The following is a 16180-nucleotide window of genomic DNA, read 5'->3' on the forward strand; positions in this document are numbered from 1 at the left end:
GAGCGGGCACCCGGGTAGAACCACCGACCTAGCTACCGTAAGCCAGCTGGATGGTTTCCTCACATCAAAGATTTCGACCCGAGTGAGGATCGAACCTACAGCGGTGAGGGACCTGTGATCAGCGACCTTAACCACCACTCGGCCTAGGAGGCCCCTAAACATGCTATTTTTCACAGCTTCCTTTAATCACGGATTTATATGTAATATTACGTCCGCTTATGCAAGTAAGATAGTATAAAACAGTCAAAACAAAGTTGTCTCCCTTGTAAATTAGAGTCACATTTGTCATAAATCGGACCCGAAAACAATATTACAATTTCTTTGAAATTTGGACTTTTGCCACATTTCAAAGACAATATGTGTATGCGAGGTAATAATTTGTATTTAATACTTTTAAATGTTTGACTTTTAATTATGACTGGTTTAATACGTTATGCTTAATTTGATGATTCTTTATGCTGAAAATGAAATAGTTTCCGGACGAAATAATATCCGGTTACAGTACTGAACGCATCTGTGAGTGCAATCAAAGCTATAATTTAGCATATTTTTTTAAAATAAACTTTAAGTGTAACTGAAGTAATATGGTTCCCGCTGTAGGTTTGAGCTGCACTGCGTATAAGACGCAGGATCCTGCGTGAATGTCAGACGTTTCACTCCCAAGACGTTTCACTATTGAGACGTTTCACTCCCAAGACGGTTCACACCTAGACGCTTCACTCCCATTTTGTCAATTGTATGGACGTTTCACTCCCAATTTTTAGAGATGTTTACTAGGAAAGTTAACAAAATTTTAATTTCATTAATATCAAACAGTGTAAAAAGGAAATTCAATTTAACGTTTCATTTCAATGGTATTGTTAATACCAGAGACATAGATATCTATGTCTCTGGTTAATACGAATTATTAGAAGATTACTCATTTAGTTATGGGTTGAGTGATAAGAGGTGTAAATGAAAGACAAATTTCTGAAATATCACTTTTATTATAAGTGTAAAAACATGAGAAAATGATATTTATAGTAAATTAAAAAAATAGAATAACATAGAAAGAACAACAAAGATATATTATAAGTATCAGTTTAAATATTGAATTCACTTCCAGTAAAGTAATTAATATTATTCAAATAATAAAAAATATCAATATATTGACTATATAATCATTATTTTTTGCAAGTCTTAAACAATGAAATGTTTATACATGTGTATAAAATAAATTATTTTTTAAAATTATTTTCTTCATCAATAATAAACAGTAGCCATTAAACAAACTTAAGTAATTGTGGTGTTATCTCATCGCCTAATTAGTTGTGTAAACACTGAGACAATCAACTAACAGTTTGACACCACTATTAAATCAGTTGTATAAACACTGCACTTAAGCATCAACAGTTTACTAATCAGTTGTTTATTGGACCATTAAAATATTTTTTGACAACAGCCAATTTAAACACAGAAACTTCTCCATAAGTTTTGTTTATATAATAATGAATTTTAGTCACAAAAAATGATTATACATGACAAATATTGAAAAAGTCCCAATGCTTCTAATTTAATTTAAAGATATTTCTGATTTCAATGGCCATTAAAATTTTTGACATATATCGCAAAAGCACTATACTAGCATTAAATAATTTAACAATTTTTTATCCCATGTTTAAAATTAACAACAAAAAAACACATTACTCAAAGTTAATTGTTGTCACAAGATTGTTATGCTTTAAATTTAAATTGTGAGTCCATGTTTACAAAAGATCTGAAATGATAGAACTTAAAGTACTGAAATTTAAGTAATTGACAAAAAAGTGAAATTCCCCTTTTTAATTTATTTTTACTATATTTAAGATCTATTTTAGTTCAATATAATTCAATATTTTAGGTCTATTTGGGAGTGAAACGTCTAGGTGTGAACCGTCTTGGTGTGAACCGTCTCAATAGTGAAACGTCTGTCTACCATCCTGCGTCATATACGCATAAAATGCCATCCTGTACGCACAAAAAATAAATTCTGCGTACAGATGGAGAGTTTAGAGTAACTCTCCTTTCCGTATTTTTTTTACGATATCTAAAATGTTTTGGTTAGCGGTGAAGATCATGGGAATCACCAATTGGTATTTATAGTAACGTGTCAGTTTATTGGCTAGTTAATGTCCTCATTTAAAATACTGACCAATCATAAGTGAGCACCCACGTGTCCCGGATATTATTATCAGTCGGAGCGCTCGGTTGTTACCTTTATCTATGACAGTACTTTCGCTTTACAGGCTGACTTAAGAAGTTTTTGGGTGGGGGTGGTCCGAAACGAAAATGAGATGACAATGAGCCTGTCTCGTTGACTGTAACTGAACGAGTACATCATCTTAACAATCCACAAAACAGAAACGTGACACAACATTCTGGTCTGTCTGGTTAAGTGATTAGAGCTTCGAATGAATGAATGTTTCTAGTCTAAAAAGTTGTTGAGAAATCAATCTAAAATTGTTTACAATTGTCATTTATATTGCAATCTTAGTGTACTTCTTCTGTGAGCAGTCAGCAATTTTGAAAAATTTGTCTGGGAATGCACCCTCAAAATTTTGTGGTGGACCCCTGTTTTTATAGATCCTGCTTCCAATGGACCCCTAATATAAAAAGGGTTGGTAAATCCCGGAATAACGCTTAGAGAGGAATTTGAAGTCTGACCACTAATAAAGCTTGAAAGTTGCCATATGACCGGCACTGTGTTGGTGCGATGTAAACTCCAATTAAAAAAAATAAAAAAAATAAGAAACTGAAAATGGCATATACATGTAAGTACATGTAAATGCTTAAACTAGGACTGATACTACTCAATTATTGTGGCACAAAATTATAAATATTTTTTATTTAAACGCAGATGTCAATGTTACATTCGAGCTACATTTGTATTTTGAACCATTCAACAATATTTGGAAAGAAAAATATCACAAGTGTCATATTTTCTCAATTTTAGAATGTATTGTACATGTATATTTTCAGCAAAGAAATTAAATATTTGACATTAATATATTTCAGACCAATCCTTGAAGCTTTCAGAAAGACCATGAAAAAGATGAAGCAAGAATCTTATTTTTTATAAAGATTGAGCATTGCAGAGTATAAGTTTGAAATGGAAGGTCAGGGTAACTTTAATACAAACTGTAACTACATGTTTAATTCATATGATAGAATCAGCCTATCAGATATTGTAGATTCAACAAGTGAGGACAATCAGTCTGTGTTTGTAGCACAAAACCGCCAGTATTCTGGGAATCCAGTATTTCCAACAATGGACATTGTTGGGTCTCGCGTTCAAGTTGGCAGACAGCACTCAGACTATTTTGGTGTGAGCAATTGTGCTAATTTCAGCAGTTCAGGTGACACTGTTTCTGAGCAGGCAAGGAGAATGAACCAACTAGATTCAAGACCTACCATACAAAATATTAGCAATTCTTTTACACACCAAAGAAGCAGTGTACTGTCCAATTCTGCTGAGAAAGACACTGCGAATTCTTCAGAACACAAAAAGAGAATTGATGAACTTTCAAATATACACAAAAGAGTTAATGTTTCTGTAGGCATGCCAACATTCAATTCAGTGGCAAATGTTGTTAAAATAGAACAGGCAGATGGTCAAGAAGACACAGGCAATAACAGGGAAGCTAAAGAGGTTGCTGTTAATGATGTGTCAGAGAAGTCTGATACTGAGTTTAAGAATGATTTTGTTATGAATATTAAAGAAGAAGCAGTAACTGATGATGAAAATGATGGTACTGAGGGTCATGAAGAAGATAGAGAAAATTTGTATGAACAATCTGATGCAAGCACTGTCATTGAAGATGAGGATGAAATTACCAGTAAGTTACTAGAAGGAAAGACGAAGCAACCAATAAAAATACAAGGTAAATCCAATAAGAGTTCAAAAAAGAAACCAAGGAAGCAGAAAATGCCAAAGCCAGTCTTGTCAAAGGACAAGAAAGAATACACATGTGAAACTTGCGCAAAAGTTGTACAGTCACATCGTGCACTGGTCAAACATATGAACCTGCATACAGAGAATTATAAGTGTAAAGATTGTAATAAAATATTTAACTCTGCTGTGTCACTTAAGAATCATTGCAAAGTGCATGCTGGATATACTGGCAATGAAGTGTGTAAAGTTTGTGACAAGACATTTTATGATAAGAGTTCATTAAAGAAGCACACCCTATCAGTTCACATGGGAATCACAAACTTTCAATGTGAATACTGCCAAATGTCATTTTTTGCACGGAAGACTTATGATGAGCATGTGCGTGTACATACTGGAGAGAAACCATTTAAATGTTCGCTGTGTCCGAAGGCATACAAACGTGTGGCAGACCTGAATCATCATATAAGGCTCCATAAAGGTTAGTTTGTACTTGAATATGTTTGAAGAAAAAAGAGAAAATGGGCTTTGTGATACACTCAGAATGGTATAAAAAAAAATACAATTGTTTAACAGTTATCGGGTATATCTAGCTAGACTAGAGACAAGTGTGGTGGCTAGCTGTTCTCAACTGTCAGTCAAGTGATTCTGAGTTACTTGCATATATGACATATATATGGTAAAAATGGTACACAGTCACATTCATGTTAATGTCTTGTAAATAGTAGAAATAATGCCAAGGTTGCAGATCAAATGATTTTGGTTTGCTTTTTGGCTTCAAGGTCTTACATTTATTTTGTACTTTTTATTTATGCGCCAATTTGTGCAAAAGCCTTCGGCTTTGTAATGATATTGAAATATTACAATGATGTGATGAATTCCATTATATTTTGTAAGAGAAAGACTTTTATTGAATTTGTGAACGGTTATATGTCATTTCTTAAAACTTTTTAGAATTGTAAATTGATTACTTGAAATTTTGGCGAATGCTTCCTTAAACATATTGTAAGATTGAAATTTTGAAGAATGACTTTTACATTAATATCTAAAATAAACTTCATGTCAAGAGGTGGAGTCATATTTGCATGATGCCATCATGATCATTTTTTTTCAATATTCATTTTCTAAAAAAATGATCCACTTTCTTGAAAAGGTGAAGAGAATACAATCCCAAAGACTTATTGTTATTTTGGTATAGCTGCTGTAATGCATTATTTTCTGTTTATATAGGTGAGGTATCTCATACATGTGACAAGTGTGGTGAAGGTTTCCGTAGAGTTTCTGAATTAAACCGTCACATGAACTCGAGGCATTCAGATGATGATATGTCGAAGACATTCATCAATGTCAACAAAGAGAAAAAATGTCAATGGTGTGGTCTTGCTTTCAGCACATTGAAAGCATTAAATGCACATCTCAGTACTCACAAACTTGTTGATGACATGGTTCACAAGTTAGGAACTAAACCAGCTGTTCAACGCGAGCATGGGATCAGTGTTGAAAAAAATATAGCATCTTTGATACCAAATATTTCAAATAATTGGGCCAATGTATCTCTACCAATGGTACCTATGAATTATGGTAGTCAAGGATTTCCTGGACAAGAAATGCCCATGAGTCAAGTATTAGATATGACTTACAAGAGCATGAAGCTGGCAGAACCAGATAAACAGCTGAAAAGCATTAATCAAGGGAGTGATGTAAGTGCAAGTAAAACAGAAGAAGATAAACGTAAGATATATGAAAATGAAAAGTCTGCTAAGTCTAATGAAAAAGATTTTGATGTTGAGTTTGAAAATTCAAACAGCAGTATTGGAAATGAAGAAGATTTATCTAGTGAAGATATTTACACTGATAATGAAGGTGCTGATTCAAGTAGTTCTTACAATGACAACAATGTTGATGATATTCCTCATGTTAAATCAGAAATTGAAGATGATTTCATTGATGATGATCCAGAAATAGAAGTTGATGATTATGATGCTGATACTGATATAGAAGAATACAATTATGTCTTTCATAAGAAAGATGATGTGAGCAGTGACATCGCTCAGGGAAAGATGAAAGAACTAAGTTTTGTTAAAATCGAAGCTGTTGATATTGACTGTGAGGGAAATCACAATGCAAAAGATAATCTTGAAAAGGATCCAGATTTTATACCTAAAGTTGAAAAGGTCAGCAAGAGGAAAGCTACGAAACCAAGAAAGAAAGTACAGAAAAAGAAAAAGGTCAAACAGTCATCAGAAATTTCTGATACTGATGATGAAGAGACTGCAAAGTCTAAAAAAGAAACAAAAGCAACTGAGGAAGATGATTCATTGGATTTAGCTTCCTTAAAATGCTTATTATGTGGTAAAACCTTTTCTAAGAAGGTGTCTTTAAAAATACATATGAATATTCATCGAGGAACATTTGCCTGTAAACTTTGTGGAAAATGTTTTGCAACGAAAAATTCACTTAAAGTACACATGGACAATCATGAGGGGCGGAGATTAAAGAGTGCTGTTTGTAAAGTGTGTGATAAAGTTTTCTACGATGCTAGCTCAGTGAACAAGCATGTAAAGACCGTTCATATGGACTATAGACCGTATTCCTGCACAGTGTGTGACCGAAGATTTCCAGAGCATAAAACACTGAATGAACATATGAGGGTTCATTCTGGAGAGAGACCTTTTGCATGTGAGGTAAGTGTGCTTGCTGATAGTTATTACCTATGGACAAACTACTGCTTTCACTTGGTCTGTACATTGATGTGACCTGGTTTATTTTTTGTGATACCTCTTTTAATATATTTTTTTTTAAATATATTGCAAACTTGATTCATAATATTAAATACAAAAGCATCTCTAACATAATACAGTGTAATAAGTAAATTATTAGTAATTACCTTTTATAAAATGAACAACTAGAAACAAGATTTTTTGATATACAAAAATCTGTAAGATATCATGTACAACCATTTTAGTTTAAATATATGAGCCGCGTCACGACAAAAACCAACATAATGCATTTGCAACCAGCATGGATCCAGACCAGCATACGTGTCTGCACAGTCTGATCAGGATCCATGCTGTTCGCTTACAAACTCTATTACAAATAGAAAAACTGATAGCGAACAGCATGGATCCTGATCAGACTGCGTGGATGCGCAGGATGGTCTTGATCCATGCTGGTCGCAAACGCACTATGTTGGTTTTGTCATGAAGCGGCTCAATTATGAACTTTTATTTAAAGATATTTTTTTATGGTACATGAAACATATTTCAATAATTACGTTTTGGGATAAATAACTTTTAAGAGTTTTCAGTCATGGAAAGCTTCTTAAGTGGACCACATTGTGCTATTCTTGTCTCTAAATTCATTTAAGACTGCTTTATGCTTCAATAAAGATTTGTTAAATCCCCATAGAAACTTTTTGATTTCAACTGTATTCATAATTATTGCATGCAGTACTAGTAGCATTGTGATACTTAAAGGCCCATTATGCCTCAGAAATGCTTTTATTTTTATTTCTCATAATGTTTTTAATTTTGGTGTATTTTTACAGTACCCAAAAAGCTACTCCATGGCCAATAACTTGAGCCATCCTTTTCATCCATTGCATTTTGACAATATGTACAGTAATAGAGAATTAGTAATTTGTATGGAAGTCAAAATAGTACTTTTTTACATTTTGCTACTTTTTTGTCTTATCGCTACTTTTTCATGTGACAAGCATCTAAGATTTCTCCAAAGTCATTATTTAAACACTATAAAAAAATTAATGTTTTCCTTTTCTAAGGAAGTAAACATTTATTTGTTTCTGAGGCATAATGTGCCTTTAAGGCATTTTAAGGTTAAATAAGTCAAGATAATTTTAATAGTTTGTTGTATGCTGTTGAGCATTGCTCCTTTTTGAATGATAGCATTGGTAAATTTAGACAATTCGCGTTACCTTAGTGGCCAACCTTTTTAATATTTTTGATTTTTAACAACACTTATTAAAAGGATATTAATGGTTTATAACATAAATGCCATGAGGAGATGGTTAATATATCAAAGAGATTATTGTCTGCTTTCAGGTGTGTGGAAAAACATATAAACGAACAAGTGAACTGAATTTTCACATTCGCAAACATAATGGAGAGGTCAATTTGAATTGCCCTGAATGTGGCAAGGGATTCATAAGAGTGGGGCAACTCCGTCAACATATGTTGTTAAAACATGATAAAGAACGTCCATTTAGATGCTTTATATGTCAGAAGACATTTCCAACACCTGTCATGTTAAAAGACCATCGGAAAATGCATGTGATTCTGAAGAAGCATGTGTGTCATAAATGCGGACACAAATTTAACTCGAAATCAAAATTAGACAAGCATTTACGAAGAAAAACAGACTGTCAAACAGATTGTGGGTCTACTGAAAATGGAATGTTTATTTGTAAATATTGTAATGAGGAGTTTCCTAAGATCGAAGAAAGATACTCCCATATGCGAGAGGCGCATCAAACTGCCGAGCAGCGCAGGCATGCATGTGAAATTTGCGGGAAAACGTTCCACAGAAATCAAGCATTGAAAATTCATTTAAAAATACATTACCAGGTGCGTGACTATAAATGTACAGTGTGTGGGGCTGCCTTTATTCAGCGACATCATTTGACGCAACATATTGCGACACATACAGGGTCACGACCATACCAGTGCAATGTTTGCTTTAAAAGTTTTGCACACAGTGCCACTCTTTATAATCACATGAAGCACCATTGATGATAATTTCAGATATAACACCATCTTTATGAGATACCATACTAAGTTACTTTCAAATGTTACAGGTTATTTATAATACAAACGTAAATTATAAAGCAGGGGGAGAAATTAACGTTACATCTGTTATTTATATTAAAAGTTAATGGCTTTTTTATACTTCAACTTAAAGTATTATCGTTATGTTCTTAATCATTTCACCCTGTAAATAAATTTTTAGAATGGTCTATATTATAAATAAGATATTAATATTTTATATGATATACACGTATTATGACTGGTCAATGTTTTATCATTCATTTAAACCAGTCTGTACTGTTCACAAAGTATTACACCAGTCTGTAAAGAACACAAAGTCTTGGACCAATCTAAATTATTGTGAATAGTTTGTTCTGTAAAAAAGACGTTGAAGACACTCAATATAATTTTCAATTTTAGATCAATACTTTCTGATGATTATTTGCTCCTTGAAGTATTGACATGCTGGTGTGTTCTTATTGGTGCTTAAGCGGAAAATCAAATTGCACATTTATGTAATGAATCTGTTTTGTTATAAACTTGACTTTGCAAAGATTAGTTAGGCTTATGATATACTAACTCTGGTGCTGGCATAACACAGGTAAAAGGGTTAGCTTGCAACTTTTAGTTTGTTAACCAATTGAGGTATTCATTTTAAATGTCACCCATGCAGTTGGGGTCATACTTTTAGATCTCTTTATTACTTTTTAATCCAATAAGGCAGTCGATTATTACCTGCCATCTACAATAAACACCCGTAGTTATCATAAATAAAAGGTGATAATTAACTGTCTAATTGGATGACAGTCACTAGCCTTTTGATCTGGTATAACCTCTGACACAGAACAGATCAGAACTTAACAAATCAAAGGAGATGAAAACATAATAATTATATTTGTTTATATTGGATATGTATTGGATTTTTTCATCATTTTGATGCTATAAACATTTGTACAATGTTTAATGCAAAACAAATCTATTGTCATTGATATTGGCACATAGTTTCTTTTAGAACATCAATTATAATAAGTATATACACTTTGATTTTACTAATATAAAATCAATTCATTGAATATAAAATCAGGAATTTTAGCGATTGGTAATACAACAACTCTATTTAAATATTTTCTTAGATCTTTTTCAATTATGTTTCAATTTTATTAGAAAGATTAAACTAACAAAAAAGGTCTACTTAAATTATATGAAGATAAATTTCAATTAGACATATTATATATTTAGAGAATAGCTTTCACAAAATCGTTGCCAGTATCGATAAGATCATCAAAATCGCTTTTGTTTATTTTTCTAAGTTTGTCAAATTCAATCTACATAAACATTTAATATCAATACATGACTCAAATTAATTATCAATCTTACTTTTTCTGTATAGAAATGTAGATTTCGGTTTGCATTAAATAGGGGAAGTAATCGTGAAAATATATTTTCGTCTATAACATCATAAATATCAAGTTATTTTTCAGTGATTTTTTGCATGTAAGTTCAATTCAACTGACATTACTTAAGTATTCAAAAATACTTAAAATAAATTGTTTAATTGTAATTTTAAATGAGTTTATTTTGGTAATGAAAAGTTGATTTCGGTAAAGTCACCGAAATCAAGTTGATTTTGGTATCGTAACATACCGTTTGATTATGAAAGATTGTCCTTCCTAAAAAATTCACTCAAATGTATAAAAGATTACACAATAAAGAAAATTAACACTGTGGAAATTAACATAATAATAAAAAAATTACATGATGGGGGAAAGTTTACACAGTCATGGAAAACTAATTATTATTTGGTTAGGCATGTATTTGTTTTGTGAATAAACTGATGAATAAACTTAGGTTCTTTTAGGTTTGTGGTCTTTTACTTGTTTGTACAGTTATTCGTATTTTATTTTAAAGCTGATTTTTTTTAATTCTGTTAACATTAAAAGATATTTTGGTATATTTTTTTTTAAGTTTAAGTTCTTTCGATTTACTACTTTTGTATTTTTATAGTGTCATTAAAATTGATTCTTTTTATAGCTTTTGATACACACATTGAATGTCCAATATGCCTCAGAAATGTTTCTATCTTTATTTCTTTAGTGTCGTGTTAATGTTTAAAAAATACTACTTTGTTTATGTTATGTTACTTTTATAACAAATAATTTTATATTCCAAGTCTAAGAAGCATATAACATGCTGAGGCATAATGTGCCGTCTATTAGGGTTGATGTTGTCTTTTGGCCGAAATTGTCTTAAAACAACATCTCTGAAACTGTTTTTATGCTCCCCGAAAAATTTCGGGGGAGCATATAGTCGGCGCCTTGTCCGTCTGTCCGTCCGTCCATTGTCTTGTCCAGAACATAAATTGAAAACCCTTGGAGATAATTTGTTGAAACTTCATACAGTGGTAGAGGGCATTGAGGGGGAGTGCAGTGTCAAAGAACCATAACTCTATTTTGCCCGGTTTTTGAATTATCTCCCCTTATAGATAAATCTTGTCCGGGGCATAACTCTAAAATTATAAGAGATATCAACATGAAACTTTGTAGGTGAATAGATCTCAATGGGTAGATGTGCAGTGCATAAGAACAATAACTCTTTTTGTCCTAATTTTGGAGTTATTGCCCTTTGTTAATTTTAACACTTTGAACTTTGTCCGGAACATAACTCTAAAACTATAATAGATATCAAGATGAAACATTGTAGGTAGATAGATCTCATTGAGTAGAGGTGCAGTGCAAAAGAACCATAACTCTGTTAAGCCTCATTTTTGAATTATTTCCCCTTTTAGAAAAATCTTGTCCAGGACATAGCTGTAAAACTATAAGAGATATCAACATGAAAGTTTGTAGGTAGATATATCTCAATAGGTAGATTTGCAGTGCACAAGAATCATAACTCTGCCTTGCCTAATTTTGGAGTTATTGCCTTTTGTTTATTTTTACTTTTTGAAGTTGTCCGGGACATAACTCGGAAATCATAAGAGATATCATCAAGAAACTTTGTAGGTTGATAGATCTCATTGATTAGAAGTGCAGTGCAAAGTACAGTAACTCTGCCTTGCCTAATTTTGGAATTATTGCACTTTGAACTTTTTCCAGGGACATAACTCTGAAACTACAAGAGGTGTACTTTCCTGTGTCCAAAACCTATTCGGGGAGCATCACCCGGCTCAAACCGGGCTCCTGTTTTCAAATTTGTTGAAACTTGTCTTGAATGTATCTTGCATGGATGTTCTGATGGAAAGTATTTCCCTTAAAGTTGTTCACTTGATTTTGGTCTGTTTCATAACTGGAACAGGGGAAATAAAATTGAATGTTAAAAGTAAAGATAAAATAGGTAGGACAGGAGCTTAAATGATCATGTGTAGCATTATCTTTTTGTTTACCCTTTTTTCAAAGAGTAATACCTGTACACTTGCAAGTATTTAATAAAAGAAATGACAGTTCTAACTCAAATGTGCAAAATGACCATTATTGCCCATTTTGTTTTGAAATACAAATGTATTAAGTATTAACTTATACACACACATGCATATATTATTTTTATTTAAATGTATATTAAAGTTTACTTAGAAATTAGTTTTAAAATATTTAAGCTCTTTTTGTATCCCACCTGAGCATGCTGTGCTCAGGGGTGAGCTTTTTAGCTCACCTGTCACAAAGTGACAGGGTGAGCTTTTGTGATCGCTTTTCGTCCGGCGTCCGTAAACTTTTGCTTCAAATGACATCTCCTCATAGACCACTAAGCCAATTTCATCCAAACTTCACAGGAATGTTCCTTTGGTGGTCACCTTTAAAAATTGTTAAAAGAATTTAATTCCATGCAAAACTCTTGTTGCCATGGCAACCGAAAGAAAAAACTTTAAATATCTTCTTTTAAAGAACCCAAAGAGCTAGAGCTTAGATATTTGGCATGAAACATCTTCTAATGAGTGTCTACCAAGTTTGTTCAAATAAAAGCCCTGGGGTCAAAATTGGCCCCGCCCCAGGGGTCATTGCTTTTCCCTATATGCATATAGTAAAAACTTTTAAAATCTTCTTTTAAAGAACCCAAAGAGCTAGAGCTTAGATAGTTGGCATGAAACATCTTCTAATGAGTGTCTACCAAGTTTGTTCAAATAAAAGCCCTTGGGTTAAAATTGGCCCCGTCCCAGGGGTCATGATTTTCCCTATATGCATTTAGTAAAAACTTAAAAAATCTTCTTTTAAAGAACCCAAAGAGCTAGAGCTAAGATATTTAGCATGAAACATCTTCTAGTGAGTGTCTACCAAGTTTGTTCAAATAAAAGCCCTGGGGTCAAAATTGGCCCTGCACCAGGGGGGGGGGGGGTCATTGATTTTCCCTATATGCATGTAGTAAAAACTTTAAATATCTTCTTTTAAAGAACCCAAAGAGCTAGAGCTTAGATATTTGGCATGGAACATCTTCTAATAAGTGTCTACCAAGTTTGTTCAAATAAAAGCCCTGGGGTCAAAATTGGCCCCGCCCCAGGGGGTCATGATTTTCCCTATATGCATATAGTAAAAACTTAAAAAATCTTCTTTTAAAGAACCCAAAGAGCTAGAGCTAAGATATTAAGCATGAAACATCTTCTAGTTAGTGTCTACCAAGTTTGTTCAAATAAAAGCCCTGCGGTCAAAATTGGCCCTGCACCAGGGGGGTCATTGATTTTCCCTATATGCATAATTAGTAAAAACTTTTAAAATCTTCTTTTAAAGAACCCAAAGAGCTAGAGCTTAGAAATTTGGCATGAAACATCTTCTAATGAGTGTCTACCAAGTTTGTTCAAATAAAAGCCCTGGGTTCAAAATTGGCCCCGCCCCGGGGGTCATTGATTTTCCTTATATGTGTATAGCAAAAACTTAAAAAATCTTCTTTGAAAAAACCCAAATAGCTAGAGTTTAGATATTAATCATGAAACATCTTCTAGTGAGTGTCTACCAAGTTTGTTCAAATAAAAGCCCTGGGGTCAAAATTGGCCCTACACCAGGGGGGGTCATTGATTTTCCCTATATGCATATAGTAAAAACTTTAAATATCTTCTTTTAAAGAACCCAAAGAGCTAGAGCTTAGATATTTGGCATGAAACATTTTATAATGAGTGTCTACCAAGTTTGTTCAAATAAAAGCCCTGGGTTCAAAATTTGCCCCGCCCCGGGGGTCATTGATTTTCCTTATATGTGTATAGCAAAAACTTAAAAAATCTTCTTTGAAAAAACCCAAATAGCTATAGTTTAGATATTAATCATGAAACATCTTCTAGTGAGTGTCTACAAAGTTTGTTCAAATAAAAGCCCTGGGGTCAAAATTAGCCCCGCCCGGGGGTCATTGATTTTCCTTATATATGTATAGCAAAAACTTCAAAAACCTTCTTTGAAAAAATCACAAATAACTAGAGTTTAGATATTAAGCATGAAATATCTTCTACTGAGTGTCTACAAAGTTTGTTCAAATTAAAATCCTGGGGTCAAAATTGACCCCGCCCCGGGGGTCATTGATTTCCTTATATGTGTATAGCAAAAACTTAAAAAATCTTCTTTGAAAAAACCCAAATAGCTAGAGTTTAGATATTAAGCATGAAACATCTTCTAATAAGTGTCTACAAAGTTTGTTCAAATAAAAGCCCTGGGGTCAAAACTGGCCCCGCCCCAGGGGTGTCATTGTTTTTAACTATATGTGTATAGTAAAAATTTAAAGAATCTTCTTTTAAAAAACCCCATCCAGGGGTTTCTTTGTTACATTTTTGTTACATTTACTAGTTATTATCTTGCTTTTGAAATCTTCTCAGAAAGTACAATGCTAGAACATAGATATGTTGTATGTGACATGAACGTGTGGTCCTTTACACACATTATTTGATTGATGCCGTTTGGCATAAAATGGGCACCAGTCTGTGGTCATAGATTTGTCACTATTTTTAAGGAACAGACAATTTTAAGCTTGTGTGAAAATATGATGTCTAGAGCTTACATTATTGGCATGTTTTATTGCTTAGTGTGCCCCTGAAAAAGTGATATTAAATATTTCCAAGGATTAGATCTTAAACTAATCCCAAGGACCACATAGGAAAATATATAAAATGAGCTTTCTATTAAGAAACTATAATTCTGGCATAGAGCTTAGATGTTTAACAGTGGTCCTCAACAAAATTTATATAGATAATTTTATTTGGTCTCTAAGGCTACGTCGCAAGATTATTTTTGGCACGATTATTTTTGGCACGTTCTGCTAACAAGTAAAAGCTCAACTCAATATGCCCAGTTTATTTTGACATTTTTCATATGAAAATAATAAAATAATGAGTGAAACAGTCTTTCTCATTTGATAACTATTGATTTGTTAAGCTCTGGTCATCACATTTTAATCATAAGGATAGATATATATGCATGTATGTGCTATTGTATTTTGACACCAGGAATTGCGCAGATGGTCAAGTGACCTACTTTAAAAACTTTCATTTTCAGTCTTTAAGTTAAGCTCACTTGTATAACATACAATTATGTGATATCAAAGTTTGACTTTGAATGTGACCGGTGGCTTACTTCTGCATTAACTTTTATGACAGTGTCTATTAAAGGATGTCGGGAGAGCCATGTAAAGCAATTATGACACTATTGTTATATTTTTTCAGTCATATTTACATGTATATATATGTAATTTATATCCTTTATAATAAATAAAACATTGTATAGTCATTTTTGTTAATTTTTTACTTAACTATATCAATAGACAGTTTAACACATTAACTGATTTTTACCTAAGTTAAGTGCAATAAGTCAAAATAACTAACTCTGTTAAATTTGTGTAGTGGAGTTCGTGTCTAAGGTTTTTATACGCCCGTTTGAAAAACGGGACGTATTATGGGAACGCCCCTGGCGGGCGGGCGGCGTCCAATTTTGTCTGGAGCATATCTCCTACATGTATGGAGGGATTTTAATGAAACTTCATAAAAATGTTCACCACTATGAGGAGCAGTGTCGCGCACATGAACCAGGTCTAGGTCAAAGGTCAAGGTCACACTTAGAGCTCATTGAAAAATGCTTGTCCGGAGCAAAACTTCCACATGTATAGAGGGATTTCAATATTACTTGGCACAAATGTTCACCATTGTGAGGCGGAGTGTCGCGCGCAAGATTCAGGTCCTTGCGACCAAGGTCAAGGTCACACATAGAGGTCAAAGTTCAGATAAAAATATGAAGATGTGTATATGGACCATTTAGTCATCATTTATTGAGGGATTGTAACACAAATGGTCATTATCAAGACTATGGCTGTGATACATATAATTTAGGTCAATATATACAAGGTCAAGGTCACTAAAGATGATGAAATATCCAGATTTTGTCCGGAGCATATCTCCTACATGCATGGAGGGATTTTAATGAAATTTCATAGAAATGTTCACCATTATGAGAAGCCATGTCACGCACATGAACTAGGTCTCTAGGTCAAAGGTGAAGGTCACACTTAAAGCTCATTGAAAAACGCTTGTCCGGAGTAAAACTTCCACATG

General features: G+C 33.2%; 1 protein-coding gene across 1 annotated transcript; it reads left to right on the forward strand.

Annotated features, from left to right (window-relative positions):
• Positions 1-150: 150 nt before the first annotated feature.
• Positions 151-10032, forward strand: LOC132753386 (zinc finger protein 91-like). Its single transcript, XM_060743848.1, has 4 exons — positions 151-370; positions 3034-4388; positions 5138-6591; positions 7969-10032. The coding sequence occupies exons 2-4, from the start codon at positions 3128-3130 to the stop codon at positions 8653-8655; spliced, it is 3402 nt and encodes a 1133-aa protein (XP_060599831.1). The 5' UTR covers positions 151-370; positions 3034-3127; the 3' UTR covers positions 8656-10032.
• The last annotated feature ends 6148 nt before the right edge of the window (positions 10033-16180 follow it).

Source organism: Ruditapes philippinarum, unplaced genomic scaffold (assembly GCF_026571515.1).
Source record: "Ruditapes philippinarum isolate M1 unplaced genomic scaffold, ASM2657151v2 ctg4_1_1_1_1, whole genome shotgun sequence".
Taxonomy (NCBI): domain Eukaryota; kingdom Metazoa; phylum Mollusca; class Bivalvia; order Venerida; family Veneridae; genus Ruditapes; species Ruditapes philippinarum.